The sequence below is a fragment of the Cryptomeria japonica genome, chromosome 10, assembly GCF_030272615.1.
Source record: "Cryptomeria japonica chromosome 10, Sugi_1.0, whole genome shotgun sequence".
Lineage (NCBI taxonomy): Eukaryota > Viridiplantae > Streptophyta > Pinopsida > Cupressales > Cupressaceae > Cryptomeria > Cryptomeria japonica.
Window position 1 is genome coordinate 262,273,057 of NC_081414.1, and position 18,708 is coordinate 262,291,764.

The window sequence follows — 18,708 nt, forward strand, 5'->3', positions numbered from 1 at the left end:
GATATATTTTTTCAATTTTAAATTACAAACTACATTGTATTGCTTTTTCCATTCAAGAGAAATTAGTCAAAAGAACCTGAATCATTCTTATATAAAGTAAATACTTTTATTAATTAAATAATGATAAATTGTCAATTCTTTTGTCAAATGACTACATAATCATGTTTTGATAATATTTTAAAATTTTACCTTACCTAAATTTAATCATGTTTTGATAATATTTTAAAATTTTACCTTACCTAAATTAAGGATGTGATGTCATCACATCAATCTTTATCTTTCAACTATAATATTAAAAACACTTCTTTATACAAATCATTTATTCATAATTAAATAGCATCATTTGGTAAATAAATAAATAGCATCATTTGAATGCATACCAAAGATTGTCTCCAATAAGACAAAACATTGAAAAGAAGAAAAAAATACCGCAGTAATTCAATCTCTACCAAAATAAGACGTGAAAACATACTGAGTCAAAGGTTAAATTAAAGCGTCAAAGCAGGTAAGGTATAGAACTTTCATGGATCAGATTCTGTTTCATGCAGTCTCGACGGTGGGTAAGAAAACGTTGTAATCAAAATAAACAAAAAAATTAATGGCAAATTCAGGAAGAATATGACAATCTTGACTCGAGTCTTCACTGGTTTTCCGCGCACGTTACTGTCATCGACTGCGCCGGTTTGAAAACAGTGGTTATTAAGACCCAATTTAAGCATAACGGAATACACACCTCAATCCAAATCCATCCTCTGCACTGAAATAATGGAGACATTATCAGTAGAAAGAATTGGGCCTCCGCACAGATTTCGGTCCATGGAATTCGAATTCCGCAGCAATTCCCCATCTTCTGGCGGCTTCTATTTCAGCGCACCCACAAGCCCTGTTCGATCAACCGCTATTTTATCGGATTTCGCCAAGTCGATCAGAGCCGTGGTGCCTTTCGGGTGGGAGGAGAAGCCCGGAACGCCAAAGAAGAACGGGGGCAAAGAAGACGGCGAAGAATCTAGCGATGATGATGGCGATTTCGAGTTTTGCAAGGGATTCGTGGTGTCGGAGGAGCGGAGGAATTCGGTGGAAGTGTTGACGGCAGAGGAGCTTTTCTCCAATGGCCAAATTCGGCCCCTGCGTCTACCGCCTCGCCTTCAGAAGAGCTTCGATTTCGAGAAGCCCACCGGGAGTTTCAAAAAGTGGGGCTCTTCAAAATCTTTGACGCCACGGTCGCCGCGTTCGCCATTGAAGGAGGGACAGAGGATTGTGAAGGAGGCGCTTTGGAGGATCACTAAGCGGGGCAAAGGCGGCGATTTTGATCCTTTTGCGGCGGCGCTGAAGGGCACAGTGGGGGAGGAGCACCGCCGGCGGGGATTGGATCGTTCCCCTGGGCGGAGAGGGGGGCGTTCGTGTTCTCCGCTGGGAAGTTTCAACTGTAGCAGGGGCGATGGCCCTGAGTTTTCATCGGAGTCCAAGTCCGGCAAGAGACGGAATTTGAAGGACTTTTTGATCAGGAAGGGGAGGAGAGGGTGGAGTTTCTTCATGGCTCTGGCCCCTGCGAGGCACCTGAAGAAGCAGCAGCCATATATTAATATTGCAAATCAAATTCAGTACAGAATAGGTTGAGGTTTCCAGCACTCTGCTTTCCTGACAGAGAACCGCTCCTTACTCCCAAACTGTGTGGATACTTCGATGGTTTGTTTTGAAAACTGTCATGATCTCTTTCTTTTCGCGATTTCACCTTCTTCGTCATAGATCATAGAGTTTGATCTGGTAGGGCCTTCCCCCTTACCCCCTCCTATTTGGTTTGGTCCCCCGAAGCTCACGTAGAGGGTCCTCAGGCCTCTGGGCTATAAGTGCCTAGTGGTAGTTCTTAGCGTGATACGCCCGGGAATATGGCGCACAAAATATCTATATAATTTAATTCAGAAAATCAATAGCTAAAACTGTTCTGCCCCATCTATCCAGAGAATGTGCCTATAGAGTTTTGAAGGTAACTCTTTCAACTTTGCAAATGAGTTTTTTAAATGAAAAAATCTATAATAATTATTGTAACTTTAATGGTTATTTCAGATGTCTCTATTTTTTCAATTGGGAAAATGAGTTTCATGATTTTGAAGTTATACAAGACGAGTCTATAGAGTTTTCAAAAAGTAACTCAGTCAAGTTTACAAACTAGTTTTTTAAACAAAAAATAATCATTTTAATTTTGATAGTCATTTCAGATATGTATATATAAAAAATTTAAGAGGTAATTGATTTTAATGATCATTTCAGATATGTTTATAGAGTTTTTAAGAAATAATTCTTTCCACAATGTTTGTGCAATGATCAGAATGTATCATTGATCATATATTTTTAATTAATTAAAAATTGAAAAAACTGTTGTATCATAATTCATTCTAATTTTTTAAATTAATTTAAAAAATACGGTCAATAGTGCACTTTGATCCCTACACAGGGGAATTTGACGGTCACACTCCCTCTCATATTAACTGTCAAAAAATATAAAAGTAGAAGATTGAAGCCACACCAAAATGCAATGCACATCTTTTTTGGGAAGAAATGAAAATCATTGTCTTAATGAGAAAAAAAAAAATTACTAATATATGCAAAAATCTTAAATTTACTAAATAAGTTTCTAAATTAATACACTAATATATATTATATGTTAAGATTAAATGATAATCAATTAATAATTACTAATTTAATAATAATAAATATTAAAAATTTTAAATTATATATATATTATGACAAGTTTTTGATATTAAAAGCAGCCAAAAACAAGGGGGCTGACCCATAGGAATAATTAGAAGGCCAGTGGCAGAACCACTGTCTGCAGATAATCAGCAAAGTAACAACCTTTTGCCTCTATCAAAAACAAAAATCATTCTACGAGAGTTTATCAAAGTTAAAGCATTACTACTCAGAGTTTTAGCCATTTTCCACATAGGGCAATAAACAGAGAAATATAAACAAAAGCATAAACTAACCCTATCCGCCTAGCGGCTACTAGACATAGACAAAAAACTAGTAATCCTCCATGTATGCAGAAAAATTCTTTTTCCCATGGCTCTTCTTGGGGAGCAGCTTTCTAGCCCATTCCTTAGTGAGGAATTTGAACAGGGCTTTGTAGTCCCCGTCCTCCTTGTCTTTCCCTTTGGTCATGCTTTCCTGCATGAGGCACAGATTAGTAGCCAAGCATCGCATAACATTCAGAGCAAATTTGGAAACATCATGCATCTTGGACTCCGCCACCTCCAGTCTGCTAGTGATCACCTGCACATTGTCAGAGAGGGCCTCCATTTTTTTCTCCAGCTCCACCAGGTTGGTTTCCTCCTCTTTCACGTTGCTGGCCTCTTCCACAACCATCATTTTTTCCAGCCTGAAGATTGGGAGGGGAAATTTGATGGCTTTGGACTCTTGGATGAAGTGGGGCTTTCCAAAACCCGGGTGGAGCTCACAGAATGAGGGGTCAGATTATGATGGGGCAGAGCCATATTATCAGTTGAAATGGAATTGTCAGTGTTGAGCGAGGAGGAGGGGTCTCTCAGAGATTTTTTTGAGGGTTTAGAGGCCAATCTGCTAGAACAATGGGGGGTATTGGCTTCTTTGGTAAATTCCATATCAAAGTCAATCTCTTGGATTTTGACTTTCTTGGGAGTTCTGACCTCCTCTGGGGAGTGTTTTTTGGTTTTCTTGCTGCAAGAGCCAATTTTTGGGAGCCGAGGAGGGCTAGCATCATTAATAGCAGGAGGGTGGGTCAAAGGGCTGGTATTAGTCACATTCTAGATAGAGATGGAATAGGGTAGGCAAAGGGCGAGGTGAAAGTTATACAAGCGAAGAATGAGGCCCTAGTGCAAGATGGGAAAATCTTTCCCTTTTTTCTTAGCTTCGGCTATATCCTTAACATTAGCATCCATAGAATGCAGCAAAAAGAACGGAATGGAAATGTAGTCTTTATTCCTCAAGTGGTTTAGGAAAGGGAGATGGTAGTAATAGAATATGCCATACCTTCCCTCCAGCGTAAAATACTTCATCATGATATAGCAGAGCTCATCCCACGGGCGAGGGAGCTCCTCCCTGTTGAAGTTGCCCGCCCTCTTAATAGGGTTTTCACCTTGGCGGAAGAACTGGTTAAGGCTAGTGAAATCCACAATATGGCTCTAGTTTCTCCATTTCCTTCCCTCCATAGAAAGACCCGTCACCTAGGCTATAACCTCTTCATTGATTTCAAACGAGATTCCCCCCATGGTCATCCTTCTGTCTTCCCAGGAAGTCACAAATTGTCTGGATAGTCTTTCGTCATTTCCCTTCATACTCTCCATGAATTTGTCAATGCTGCCTTCCAAGAAGACAAACCACGCCGTCGGTTTGGCTTTGAACTCATCCACTTTATTGGGTTCCAGTCTAAGCCTATCCTCCCCATTCTTGAATCCTGCAGCTTAACAAATTGGAAGTGACTTCCAAAAAAAACGCAGAGCCGAGGCAGGCTTAAGACGGAGTTGATAAAATAATTGTGTTGAACTTGGACTAAGAGGATGTAATAATCAGAGTGATTATTATCTCTTATGCCCAAGTAGATATCAAAAATAGAAAATCTACTCAAAACATGCGAAACTTCAATTGAGCAATTTGATTTGACATTTCCCTATCACTACCTTTATCATTGCCAGTTGGTTCCGTCCGGGTAATAATTTGGGAGTAATCATTCCCGATGTTTGTACTGTCATCATAAATCCATCCCTTGTGGTAGTGGTGACTCAACTTGCTTTTGATACGTGGCCGTCTGAGATAGTAATGGGCGGGATTCTGATGCCAACTAAAATTTGAATGAAGGTTTCCTTCATCTTTGGGCGAATAAAATCGTCTCTTCCTGGGTATAGGCCCTTTCCTCTTCCAAGATTACCTTGGTGGTGACCGGATGCAGACTGGGGTCCCTCCAACATCATAAGCCATTTTGCAGTCTTCCCACCACCGCCATGGAATCAACAGCTTCATTTCCTTCTCTAAAGATGTGGTGGATGGTGAAGTCCTCCAAGTTGACCAGGAGGCACTTGACATCCCTCGGAATGGATCCCACTCTCCAACCCGCCGATGAGTTCCCTTTTATTGAGTCCACAATGATCTGAGAGTCTCCTTCAATTTTCAGCTGTTAATTCCTATAGAGTTAAGTAGTTTTAGACCCCAAAGGAGGGCCATTCCTTTAGCTTAAGTGACCGTATTGTTCTTTAGGTTGCCCGCATAGGCTGCAACAGTATTCCCCAAATGATCATGGATGATTCCACCCCCCGCTTGACAATTGCTTTGGGTTGAACCATCAAAATTCAGCTTAAACCAGTGCAGCTTAGGGGTTGACCCTCTGGTCGTCCTTCTTTTGTTTTTGGTGTTGTTGTTGAAGCTTTCAAAACCAAGGGGGAGCTCCCAATTTTCAGCAATTTTTTTCTCTATCCCATTAGGAGGATAAGGGGGGGTTTTCCATTTTGTCACCTCTAAGTTTTTAGAGATCATCTTAAAGCAAATGTGAGCCATAGTGTCCGAGGGGGTCTCAGTGTCTCTGAAAATTCCATTGTTTCTTTCTCTCCATAAGGCCCAAAAGATGTGCAACGGTATTTGTTTCCATAACTGAATAATCAGGGGGTGATGGGAGGGGGGCGGTCCAATCAAAGACAAAATTTTTAATGTCCTTCTAGAAGACCCAATAGAGACCGCATTTCTGAAGAGTGATAGTCCATAGATGTTCAACAAAGGGACAAAGGACAAAAAGGTGGTCAATAGTTTCCTCGTTGGCTGCATCTATTGGGGAAATGGAACCCCTTCTTTTCCAAGTTATCCAAAGTGAGGGTTTTACCATGCATGAGGGACCACCAAAAGAAATTAATTTTAGGGATTAACTAAGGGTTCCATATTTTCTTCCAGCACTCAACATCCACAGGGGGTTTCAGGAGCTAATTGTAAGCAGATTTTACCAAGAAAGAGCCTGATTGGGTCTCTTTCTAGATGAAGTTCTCTTCATGAGAGGCCAAGGGGATTCTAGTTTCCAACAAAATGCTTTGGAGGTCCTGAGCAAGAGGGACCAAGTTAGGTTTGTTGTTGAAGACATGGACAATGTCCTTCTAGCAATTTCTTCCTGGTTCCAAATAATCCACTATATAATCCCCCAGGAGACCTTTTAGGTGGTGCATAATTTGATGGAAATGGGTGTTAGCCAAGGGCCTGTCCTCCATCCAAAAGTCTTCCCAGAATCTCACTTTCCTACCATCTCCCAATTGCCATTTCAGTCCTTCTCTAACCATCAATCTGCTCCTCGGGATGTTGTTCCATAACTTGAATCCTTGGGGAAGATTAGTTGTACTCAAATTATAATAGAAGTGCTCCTAGTCCAGGTACTTTGCTTTGATGATGTTACACCAATCCGCCTCATCTTTAGCCAGGGTACATCCAATCTTAGAAATTAGTGCCTTATTGAGGGCATTTATCTTTCTTATACCTAAGCCTCCCATTGATTTGGGTAAGCACACACTATCCCAATTGACCAAAGCAAGGCATTTTTTCTCTTCCAGGCCTGTCCATAAGAAGGTTCTTTGGATTTTCTCAAGTTTTTCCCCCATGGCACCTAATATTTTAAACATGGAAAGGAAGTAGAGCAGAATTACCTATAGGGAAGTGGCAAGAAGATGGAGCTTCCCCACACTACTGAGGAGTTCCCCTTTCCATCCAGCAAGTTTTTTCTCTACATCCGTTCCAGGATAGTGTTCTAGAAGGTGGGAGTGACTTCCTTGACCATGAGGGGGAGACCTGGGTAGGTCCCCAAGAGAGCCGTCATCTTGCATCTGAGGATAGAGAGGATTTTGAGTTGGAGGTCATTAGGAGTGTTGAAGAAGAAGAGGTTACTCTTCTCATAGTTGATGCATTGTCCCAATGCCTTGGTGTAGTCAGAAAGTAAGATCTTCCACCCTTTAGCCTCCATGACAGAAGACTTACCAAATAGGAAGGTGTCATCCACAAACTGTTGAATATTAGAGGGGGGAGCATGCAAGCTGCTTTGAACCCTTTGAGCCTACCATTGGTGATAAGAAGATAAGGGGATAGAGGGTCACCCTATCAGATGCCTTTTTCCACTTTGAAGCAACCCCTAGGAGTCCCATTAATCAAAACCAAGAACTAGACCATGGTAACACATTCACGAATCATATTCACCACTTTTTGGTTGAAGCCTAATTTTAAAAGAGATTTGAAAATAAAACCCCAATTAACCTTGTCATAAGCTTTAGATATATCAAGTTTAAATGCCATACCTGGTATATTGCTCCTATCCATGGAGTGGATTATCTCATGAGTGGCAATGGCAGCATCCAAAATTTGGCAACCCGGGACAAAACCTTTCTGGGACGGGCTGATAAATTTCCCCAGGAGGGGCTTAATCCTATTGACAAGGACCTTGGAGAGTATCTTGTAAATGGTATTGCAAAGACTTATGGGATGATACTCCTTCAAGCAACTGGGATTAGTGGTCTTTGGGATGAGGACAATGAAAGTGTTTTTGATCTTCTTCAACAATCTCCTTGTCTTAAAGAAACCTTGAAAACTTTAATGACATCATAGCTAAAAATGTCCCAGTAATTTTGGAAGAATGTTGGGGGGAAACCATCCGGGCCCGGGGTCTTGTAGGCCCCCATAGCAAAGACAACCAGGTGGACTTCATTAACAGAGATGGGGATAGTTAGCTACCGATTGTCGTCCTTGTTGATGACAGTCGGAAGCTTACTCACAAGGCAATCCTAGAGAGTAGTATCACTTCCACCATCATCCAAATATAATCTTATGAAAAAATCAGACGCACTATGTCCAATTAGGGAATCTCCAGTGATCTCCTGGTTAGCTTCATCCTTGATACTTTTGGTGTAGTTCCTTCTCCCGTGAATACAGGCCGATCTATGGAAGAAGGCAGAATTTTTGTCCCCTTCCTTCAGCCATTGGATTCTGAATCTTTGCTTCCAGTACACCTCCTCCTTAAAGAGAGTATCTTTCTAGTTCTTGCGGAAGTCTTCCTCCTCCTTCAAAATGGGATCCGGGGGGGTTACCAGTAGCCATGATATTCTAAAGTTGTTCTAGTTTGGAACCTAGGTCCTTCTTTCTTTGAATATATCTCCAAAGGTGATCCTATTCCAACCTTTGACTTCCCTATTGATTAGCTTTAGTTTCTCCATAATTTTGAACATAGCAGTCCCTTGGATTGGGGTGGCCCACCAAAGCCTAACCAGCTCCCTGAAGTCAGGATGAGAGGCCCACATGATCTCATAGTGAAAGGGGGGGAGGGCCTGGTATGGTCTATCCTTCTAATGGAATAGAAGGGGGTTGTGATCAGAAGCAGTCCTTGGGAGAGTTTTTAGATAGGAGTTATGTCTGATGTCCTAGTTGGTGGAAATCAGGAATCTATCCAGTCTGACTTAAATAAGATGTTTTCATTTTCTATTGTTCGACCATGTGAAAGGAGCACCCTAGAGGTCAATATCCATAAGGCTAGAAGCATTAATGAAGCTGGCTAGGTCACCCATGCTATCAGTAAAATCTTCAAGGCTTCCACACTTCTCAGAGGGGTAAAGGGGGGGATTGAAATCTCCTGCAAGCATATACTGAACCTTCTGATTAGCCACAATGAGATCAAAAATTTCCTCCCAAACAAGCCATCTTCCCAACTTGGAGTTGGGAGAATAGATATTGAACATTTGCCAATAGTTTTCACCGTAATAAAGAGTAGCCGCTAGAAAATTTTGGGAGCTAGCGAAAAGCTTACCTTTCACTTTAATGGGGTCCCAGAGGGTAGAAATACCCTAGGAGGCACCCAAAGCATCAACATACAGGAAATCCACCCCAGGCTAGAGTTTACCAACAACAGAAGCAAAGGTTTGGTAGGGCATCTTGACTTCCTGAAGAAGGCAAATATCAATTTTCATCTCCAAAATGAGTTGTTTTATGGCGAACTACTTCGGGGGGTTGTTCAAACCCCTTATGTTCCAAGAGAGGAACTTCATTTCTTACTTTTGTTGAGTCCATCAAGGGTTAGTTGTCTACCCTTTGCAATGTCCCTGGCCATAACCTTGTGTCTCGAGACTCTTTCAGAGGGTCTGCCTACTTTATTTTCAGTACTCCCCACATTTTCTTTCTTGGCCTAGCTTTCTTCTTCTGGGTTATCCATTCTTCATTATCTGTTCGAGGGGATCCCAGAGGAGATACCTTCAATGGAGTTGCCACAAAGTTCCCTGGGTGAGCAGGTCTATCCATCATAGTAGGGGAGAGAGGGGGTGTTGAGGTAGGCAACTTAATCTCAGCCACAAGAGGCATAGCCATAACCAGAATGGAGGCATGAAGGGATGAGGGTGTGGGGGAAGCAGAGGGCATCATGGGTATGCCATCCGACAAACCAGAGGGTGGGAGGGGGTTGGGGGATAGGTTGAGATTCATCATCTATGGGATCTCACCTTCTTCCAGGGGAATGCTTGGGTTAACAATTTTAACAAGGTCTGTAGTCACATAAATCTGTCCACTTAATTAAATGAATACTTAGTATTTATTTGATTATTTAACCATCAATTAATAATTAATTAAATTAATATTTAATTAATTCATCTTAACCCTATTCTCCTATTAATTAAATAAATTATTCAATTTATTTGATTTAATTCACTTAACCAAATTCAGACCATTAATTAAATAAATAAATCATATTTATTTAATTAAATCTTCTCTCACATTTAAATAAATTAATATTTATTTAAATCCCCCAAAATCCCACCTCTCACATTTAAATAAATTAATATTTATTTAAATCCCCCAAAATCCCACCTCTCACATTTAAATAAATAAATCATTTATTTAAATCACCTTTATCCTCTACCCACTTGCATTTTCCTACAAATGCAAGTTGCACAATTATTTAAAATAAATAATTTATTTAAATCACCTTTATCCTCCACCCACTTGTATTTTCCTACAAAAGCAAGTTGCACAACTATTTTAAATAAATTATTTATTTAAAATCCTATTTATCCTCACCCACTTGAAACCTTTAATGGTTTCCCTTAAAGTATTCAAACTTGATGGCTTTAAAGTCTTCAAACTTGATGGCTTCCTTCTATAGTCTTCTTAAGACTTTAATGGTTTTCCTTAAAGTCTTCAAGCCTTTAATGGTTTCCCTCAAAGTCTTCAAGCATTTAAATGCTTTATCTTCATTTTCTCATTTAAATAAATTAATATTTATTTGAATATTTATCCAAATGCAAATTACACCATTTAATTGAAATAAATGATTTTATTTTAATTGAAAATACCAAAATTTCTCCCACTTGCATTTTCCTACAAAATCCACTTGTATGCCTAAACCCCTTCTAGATTCTTCTAAACCCTTCCTAATTAGCCTAATCCATCCCCTAAATATTGTCACATTCCTAAGCAAATTGGAGTCACTTCTCAAAGACTCCAAAGTCTTTGAAAAGCAATTAATGCTTTGTGTGTTCAACAAATTAACCCTCAAAGTCTTGGATAACCTTTGAAAGCTTCCAACCTTCAACCACTTAATCCCCAAAGTCTCCAATAACCATTAATGGTTAATTCAACCCTCCCACATGGTTAAAACATTTGTTTTGACTCAACCTCTACCCAACCCAAAGGTCTCATCAGGCCTTTAATGCTTTGACCATGATTATCTCTTAATCATTTGCACAAAGGTTTATCCTTGGATTAACTCTTAATCCAATGGGTAATCTTAATTTAGACTTGACCCTTACCTTCTAGATAACCATGAGGTCTTCTCAGGCCTTTAATGCCTCCAACCTCTTCTCTCAACCCAATCCTATGTTGACACTTGTCACCATTTTATTGGTGCCAATTGTGCACATGGATCCCCAAATTTCAAACTTGGCCCTTGATTAAACCATTCAATCTTAACCCTTCATTTCCCCATTTCTTCTATAAATAGAACCCTTCTCCTCAAGCAAAAGGAAGCATTTTAGAGTAGTGTTGTTATACTGGCATTAGCATAGAGCTTTTTCATAGCATCACTATCTACTCTTGCATAGTATTTGCTTATCATATTCATATTTGAAGCTTAGTATTAAATCTCAATCCTCCATAAGCATCCATAGTGCAAAAAGCTGCTGAGAGCTACACTCATTTGGGACTTGGAGAGGAGAGGAACAAGGGAGGAGCAACTATGAGCATCTTGATTAGCTATTTCATTTTATGTTTATATGCTTTCTATTTCATGCTTAATATCTCTCTTGATATGCCTGTTTAGGATAATCTTTTGTTGCTAACACTAACGTTTGTTTCTTGTGCTCTTGTGTGTGTTGCTATCTCTCGAGGGGGCATACCACCCATTAAATTTACATTTTATGGGGCATTTCTTCACACCTATTTTTCTTTCTTTGAAACGACGCGATAAACCGCACCGTCTCAAAGAGGGGCAAATATAGTCACATAAATCTGTCCACTTAATTAAATGAATACTTAGTATTTATTTGATTATTTAACCATCAATTAATAATTAATTAAATTAATATTTAATTAATTCATCTTAACCCTCTTCTCCTATTAATTAAATAAATTATTCAATTTATTTGATTTAATTCACTTAACCAAATTCAGACCATTAATTAAATAAATAAATCATATTTATTTAATTAAATATTCTCTCACATTTAAATAAATTAATATTTATTTAAATCCCCCAAAATCCCACCTCTCACATTTAAATAAATTAACATTTATTTAAATCACCTTTATCCTCCACCCACTTGCATTTTCCTACAAATGCAAGTTGCACAATTATTTAAAATAAATAATTTATTTAAATCACCTTTATCCTCTACCCACTTGTATTTTCCTACAAAAGCAAGTTGCACAATCCTAGACTACATCAAGTATCTTCGGGTCTCAACAGGTAATCGATCATGGTAATCCTAGACTACATCAGGCATTTATCATAATGACCTAGTCTCAACGGGGCTGCCATGATTCCCCACAACCATCCATCACACGCACACACTATCAATTGATCAACCAATCAAACACAATCCAACGGACAATTACATCAATTGTCTACGTCTCAACGAGTATTTTGCTTCATATACCTTGACTTCATCGGGCAATTACATCAATTGTCTAAGTCACCATCAGGTCACTTTGATTCACTTACTCAGACTTTATCATGTCCAAGCGACCAACTGACATCAACTGTCACGCTTTGACTTGACCAGGGCAATTCAACCGATTGCACCAGATTGTCCAACCAATTTTGATCAATTGTATAGCATCAATCCAAACCCCACACTACATCTGCTATGTATCTCTTGCATGACCTCAGGGTACTCGCTGGCTTGTTGTTTCTTCATATTCACTCCATTTTCTCCCATTCTTTCATCATTAGTTCTAATTTCTTCTATTCTACCTCCCCTCCACTTTTCATTCTTTTTCGAGAGATCGCCCGATTTAAAATTAAAAAAAAAAAAAACATTCGGCCCATCTCTCGAGGGGGCATACCACCCATTAAATTTACATTTTATGGGGCATTTCTTCACACCTATTTTTCTTTCTTTGAAACGACGCGATAAACTGCACCGTCTCAAAGAGGGGCAAATGTAGTCACATAAATCTGTCCACTTAATTAAATGAATACTTAGTATTTATTTGATTATTTAACCATCAATTAATAATTAATTAAATTAATATTTAATTAATTCATCTTAACCCTATTCTCCTATTAATTAAATAAATTATTCAATTTATTTGATTTAATTCACTTAACCAAATTCAGACCATTAATTAAATAAATAAATCATATTTATTTAATTAAATCTTCTCTCACATTTAAATAAATTAATATTTATTTAAATCCCCCAAAATCCCACCTCTCACATTTAAATAAATTAATATTTATTTAAATCCCCCAAAATCCCACCTCTCACATTTAAATAAATAAATCATTTATTTAAATCACCTTTATCCTCTACCCACTTGCATTTTCCTACAAATGCAAGTTGCACAATTATTTAAAATAAATAATTTATTTAAATCACCTTTATCCTCCACCCACTTGTATTTTCCTACAAAAGCAAGTTGCACAACTATTTTAAATAAATTATTTATTTAAAATCCTATTTATCCTCACCCACTTGAAACCTTTAATGGTTTCCCTTAAAGTATTCAAACTTGATGGCTTTAAAGTCTTCAAACTTGATGGCTTCCTTCTATAGTCTTCTTAAGACTTTAATGGTTTTCCTTAAAGTCTTCAAGCCTTTAATGGTTTCCCTCAAAGTCTTCAAGCATTTAAATGCTTTATCTTCATTTTCTCATTTAAATAAATTAATATTTATTTGAATATTTATCCAAATGCAAATTACACCATTTAATTGAAATAAATGATTTTATTTTAATTGAAAATACCAAAATTTCTCCCACTTGCATTTTCCTACAAAATCCACTTGTATGCCTAAACCCCTTCTAGATTCTTCTAAACCCTTCCTAATTAGCCTAATCCATCCCCTAAATATTGTCACATTCCTAAGCAAATTGGAGTCACTTCTCAAAGACTCCAAAGTCTTTGAAAAGCAATTAATGCTTTGTGTGTTCAACAAATTAACCCTCAAAGTCTTGGATAACCTTTGAAAGCTTCCAACCTTCAACCACTTAATCCCCAAAGTCTCCAATAACCATTAATGGTTAATTCAACCCTCCCACATGGTTAAAACATTTGTTTTGACTCAACCTCTACCCAACCCAAAGGTCTCATCAGGCCTTTAATGCTTTGACCATGATTATCTCTTAATCATTTGCACAAAGGTTTATCCTTGGATTAACTCTTAATCCAATGGGTAATCTTAATTTAGACTTGACCCTTACCTTCTAGATAACCATGAGGTCTTCTCAGGCCTTTAATGCCTCCAACCTCTTCTCTCAACCCAATCCTATGTTGACACTTGTCACCATTTTATTGGTGCCAATTGTGCACATGGATCCCCAAATTTCAAACTTGGCCCTTGATTAAACCATTCAATCTTAACCCTTCATTTCCCCATTTCTTCTATAAATAGAACCCTTCTCCTCAAGCAAAAGGAAGCATTTTAGAGTAGTGTTGTTATACTGGCATTAGCATAGAGCTTTTTCATAGCATCACTATCTACTCTTGCATAGTATTTGCTTATCATATTCAACCATCTTGAATCTCCCTATGGCATCCATGGCTAGTGCTAAAAGCTGAGAGCTACACTCATTTGGGACTTGGAGAGGAGAGAAACAAGGGAGAAGCATCAAAAGGCATCATGGAAGCATCTTAGGGAGGCTCTTCTCCTTTCTTTTATTTTGTTAAACTTCTTTCATGCTTTTTGAAATCTCTCTTGATATGTTTGGAATGGTTTTTAGTTCTTTGTTTTGTTTTTATGGTTGAAACTAACTTATTAACATTGAACTTTGTTGTTGCCTTGTCCCCATTTCCATGACATCAAGGTCCATAGGGGATTTTAGAATTTCAAGGATCTTGTTCATGTGGGGGTAATCCTCAGATATTTCATTCATAGTAGTCAGCTCAAAAGGAGCCGATGATGATGGTTGATGGGATTAGCCCAGATAGCCTTATTTTTGAGCTTGGGTTCAGCAGCCATAGGGGATTTACACTCATTATAGGAATGGCCTTGATTATTACACTTCTAGCAAAAAAGGGTAGCATTTTCATACACAATAGCCTAGGACAATTTTCCCCATTTTGATTTTAGGGAAATAAAATTTGGGAGAGCCTTGTTAATAGTAACATTAATACAAAAGAGAGCATACACCAACCTGGATTTATTGAGGGTGACCGAGTCTGCTAAGACAAAGCTGCCAAACGAGTTCCCTATCCAGTGGAAGATTTGTTCATCCTAGAACTCCAGCGGGAGACCAGGGAGCCTAACCCAAACTGGTGCCATGCAGTTTAGTTTTGCTGAGGGTTCGAAACTAGGCTTCCATTTAGCCAGGGTTAGAAAATTCTTGCCATAAGCCCATGAGCCCGTCAAGACATAGATCAGATCCTCCTTAGCATTGAACTTGAATAGAAAGAGTCCCCCCGACATTGTTGATATATCAAGACTTCCTTTAAGCTTCCATTGAGATTTTTCCCATCACCTGACCATGTCAATAGATGGTCGGAAGGAGAAGAATCGACCAACTATTGCTAGGTGAAGGGAAGAGGTGATTTTATCCATAAGATTGTTCGAGAGCTTGATCTCGGTTCCGTCTTCCGTTTGGGAGAAATTGGCCAAAGCAACTTCAGGGGTCGAATTTGTGGACCCAAGGAGGGCGTTCTTCTAGCTAGACTTAGGATTCTCCTTCTCAAGCTCCACATCTGCCTGTTCGATGGAAGTTTCTGATCTGGAATGTGGTATATTCCTCTCTTCACCATTTAGGCCAGAATTAGTTAGAACTGGCGAAGTGGAAGGGGTGTGAAAACTGACATTTTCTTCTGTATGACCCACAGACCATGGGGTCCCCGCAGTCAGAACAACACCATGCGTTCTGACTGTGGTATTGGGTATGGGGTTCAGTTGCAGGGAGGGGGGGACCTCCCCAGAGGGGGCAGTCATCTAGGAGAGCAGATTCAAACAAGGGGAAGGCGGGAGAGTTGCAATGCGAGATGGATTGATTCAAAGTAAAGTTCGATTATGATATTATTATGACAAGTTTCTATAACAATCTTATTGAATATATTTAAAAAATTAAATTGACTAAGTTTCTAAATGCGTATATAAAAAAATAAAATATATTGTAAAAACTCATATTAATTATTTTATCAATTTTATTATATCATTTCAATTATGACAAGTTTCTAAATTCATATGAAAAAATAGAACTATTCTAAAAAATCATATTAAAATAATATAAAATTAGAAACAACTACATCGTTCCATTTCAAAATACTCTAAATAAATTTGTATTTTTATAATAAACATTCTAAACTAATATATATCAATATTATAAATTACAATATTCTATGATATATATTACCTACTATATTTTTTTACAATTTGTTTATAATTTGAAGTGTCATCTATACAGTTTTAGAAAAAAAATAGCATGTCAATGCATACGTTCTACTAATTTTTTAAGCTATCAAATACTGTTCAAAAGTGAAAAAATGACCATTTAGCCTATCAAATTCCAGGCCTATCCCTACATACAATTTGAGTTATTTTTGTGACTAGGAATTTAGGAAAAGGCATCAAAACATACAATTAGGCAACCACAAACCTAAAAGCTTATGAAAATAACTCCTAATTCAATCAATGAAAGCATGAAGACAAAAAAATCAAATTAAAACAAACCAATGCAAATGCCTCCTTCATGTGATTTCATTGTTCTTCTTTCTCCTTCAAATGGATGTGGCTCTCACCTACAAAGCAAGTGTGTTGCAAGCAAGATAATGATGAAATGATAGAAAATTGGACATCATAAAGAAGCGTGGTTGTTGAAAATGATAAATGAGAGCTCAATTTATTAAAAAAAAATGGATTGATTAGATGACTAAGATTGAAAAGATTTTTTGTTAGATGGACGAACCAAATCGAGTGCACAACAGAGCTATCATTTGAGAAAGGATGAAGATAGAAGAAAGCAAATAGGACGATGTTATGAGAATAAATAATAAAATCTTTAGTTATCTTCTCATAAATACCAAATTAGTAGGTTGAAAATATTAGGAAGTTTCTAATAATTAAAAATTATTAAATATCTTCATTTGAAGAGATAAATAGAAGAATTGAAAAATAAATTAAATTATCCTCTCACAAAAAAAAAAAGATTTTTGAAGATGTGTACCTCATTTTTTAATTTAGAAATTAAGATTAATGAGATATTGCCAAAAAGATTGATTTTTGAAAATCAAGGAAAGATATTAGTTTCCAAATCCAAAAATTAGGAGGATTTTATGAAAAGATTTAATAATTAAAAATTATTAAAAATCTCCACATAAGAAGATAAAATAGAAGAATAAAAAAAATTAAGAAAAACAGGAAGTAAAGATGAATTAATAAATAAAATTTATTAATTATCTTTTTTTTGGGAGAAGATAAATATGATAAATTAATAAAAATGATTTATTAATTTATTGCTCATATTTATGAATTAGTTAATTAAATAAAATTAATTAATTTAATTAATGGACAAAGGGGACAAATAAATAAATTATTAAATTTATTTATCTACGACTTAGAAGAATTGCTAGTAAAAAGGGGTTTTGATTAATTGATTAAGCCTAAGAGGCATTATGCACATGATATGTTAAAAAATAGGAGACACAGGTGTTGACCATTTTTTAGTGTCTACATTTTGCCCTTCTTTGAGACAATGCGATTATGAGCGTTGTTTCAAACAATAATTAAAAAGATCATGCCCCAAAATACCACAAGATGGAGGTAGGAGCCCCCTCGAGAGATTGTTTATGTATGAAAGAAATGAATGATCTCTCGAAAGAAGAGAAGAATGTTAGATGAAAGAGGAAAAATGAGGAAAGAGAAAAATGGTTAGTAAGAAGTGAATAATGTTAATTGATTATAGAAAAGGGTTGATTGAAATAAATCCTCGATTGACCAGATAGAATAGATAGCATGATAATGATTGATGGGATAGAAGAAATGTTAGCTAGAAGAAATGCAAGTGAGAAGTGAAGAATGATTAGTGTGATGAAATATTGCTTTCACAAATGCTAATGGTAAGTGAGAACCTTTATTTGATATGGTAAAATGGATGTGACACACTATGGAAATGAAGGCCAAGTTGATAATGCAATCCCTTTGCATAAAACAGACATTTTTCAAACAAGGAATGGTTCAACCATCCTAAGACATACTTGCCCTAGAATAATATGAAACACCCCACAAACAGAAGACAAAAGAAAAAGACCATGAGCCATCCCGACCACTCTAAATCACTCAATGACATCATCGAGTAGCATAGGAACATGATCAAAGATAAATCAATGAAAAAAATAAGATGCACAAATTCAAATAAAGTCAGACAACCATTATGATCTTGTTGCCAAATTTGATAATGTTGTGATAAAAGGACAATCATGTTGTTTGGTTTCAAGGAATGCAGTACCTCGTCTAAGACAAGACGTGGTCTAGTTTCGAGTATACCACACCCTATATAAGACCCATGATAATATTGACAAGGACAACCAATATTGATGTTGATTGGTTAATAAGACAAGTTGACTAGTTTGAATGCTTGGTTGGTTGAAAAGTTCATATGTTAATGCGTGATTTGTTAAGTGCAATGTCAAATGCGTTTTTTGTCTAACGTCTTCTCAAATGTTTGTCTATGTACAAAGGGGATAGTTTATTAGTGAAATGAAATGAAAGTGATTGATTTTGGATTTTTAATGTTTTCAAATTTTTAGGGTTGTGAACTTTTTGAAACTTTTTGGTGCTTTTTTCAGGACATTTTACGATTTTTTTGAATTATTTCAAGACAATTTTGCAATATTTTTTTTGACATTTTTTTTTCAAGACATTTTACAATTTTTTTGGATCATTTCAGAATGTTTAACGATTTTTTATTTTTTTTAAGAACAATATTTGATTTTTTAAAAATTTTGCCCCTAGTTTCTAGCAAGGTAAGGAATATGACAAATGGATAAATAATTTTGCTAAAATGTTGATGGATAGAGAGAAGATAGAGGCCATTTAT

At 37.0% G+C, this 18,708-nt stretch overlaps 1 protein-coding gene across 1 annotated transcript; it reads left to right on the forward strand.

The window, feature by feature from the left end:
- The first annotated feature begins 637 nt into the window (after positions 1–637).
- LOC131059825 (uncharacterized) lies at positions 638–2,052 on the forward strand. Its single transcript, XM_057992859.1, has one exon. It carries the CDS (start codon positions 766–768, stop codon positions 1,615–1,617), a length of 852 nt encoding a protein of 283 aa, XP_057848842.1. The 5' UTR covers positions 638–765; the 3' UTR covers positions 1,618–2,052.
- The last annotated feature ends 16,656 nt before the right edge of the window (positions 2,053–18,708 follow it).

What these genes read in the sequence shown, in the direction of transcription:
- LOC131059825 (XM_057992859.1), top strand. Translation starts at nt 766, where the DNA reads ATGGAGACATTATCAGTAGAAAGAATTGGGCCTCCGCACAGATTTCGG.